The sequence below is a fragment of the Cyprinodon variegatus genome, unplaced genomic scaffold, assembly GCF_000732505.1.
Source record: "Cyprinodon variegatus isolate N-32 unplaced genomic scaffold, C_variegatus-1.0 Scaffold658, whole genome shotgun sequence".
Classification (NCBI taxonomy): Eukaryota; Metazoa; Chordata; class Actinopteri; order Cyprinodontiformes; family Cyprinodontidae; genus Cyprinodon; species Cyprinodon variegatus.
The window spans coordinates 472,289-472,888 of record NW_015151111.1 but is presented as its reverse complement, the minus strand read 5'-3'; the positions used below and the strand labels follow the sequence as shown (position 1 = coordinate 472,888).

The following is a 600-nucleotide window of genomic DNA, read 5'->3' as shown; positions in this document are numbered from 1 at the left end:
CATAGAGTCCAAACTGTCCATAGAGTCCAAACTGTCCATAGAGTCCAAACTGTCCATAGAGTCCAAATTGTCCATAGAGTTCAAATTGTCCCCACAATGAGCTTTCATAATATCCAAAACATTTTTTATTAAAAAATAATTTTTGAAAAAGAAACATTTTAACACAAACCTTCAGTGCAAAAACTGTTCCATAAAAACACCAACGTCTCCACCTGGACCTGATGCAGAACCAAACTTCAGAGCAAACATTAAGAACTTTCAGCATTTTTCTACCTTTGCATCCGAAGGTCAGTGAGTAGAAGAACTTGAATTGCTCTGTAACAGTCGGGTCTGGGTCTTTTTCCATGAACCGGTTCAGAAACAATAAACTCAAATCTGATCTGAGGTTTTTTAATTGTCCAGATCTGGGAGGGAACCGGGCTTGGAGCCAATGTCAATCCCAGAGAAGTCGCAGGCTGAAGCTGCAGACTCGTCAGACAGCAGCAGAGATCTCTGCAAAAGAAAGAAGACCGGATCAGAATGAGCCAATCTGAGCAGCATACTTCTCCTCATTAATAGAGGAGAATAAGAATAATCCTAGATTTCTTTTTAATCCAGTTG

The 600-nt window shown here is 40.0% G+C and overlaps 1 protein-coding gene across 1 annotated transcript in view; it reads right to left on the bottom strand.

Moving 5' to 3' along the window:
* Positions 1–145: 145 nt before the first annotated feature.
* The window catches only part of snapc4 (small nuclear RNA activating complex polypeptide 4), a 26,736-nt gene continuing 26,281 nt past the window's right edge, over positions 146–600 (bottom strand). The window contains exon 19 of the mRNA XM_015393828.1: positions 146–492. Within this exon, the coding sequence (XP_015249314.1) occupies positions 391–492 (102 nt within the window). The 3' untranslated portion in view covers positions 146–390. The remainder of the gene's footprint in view (positions 493–600) is intronic.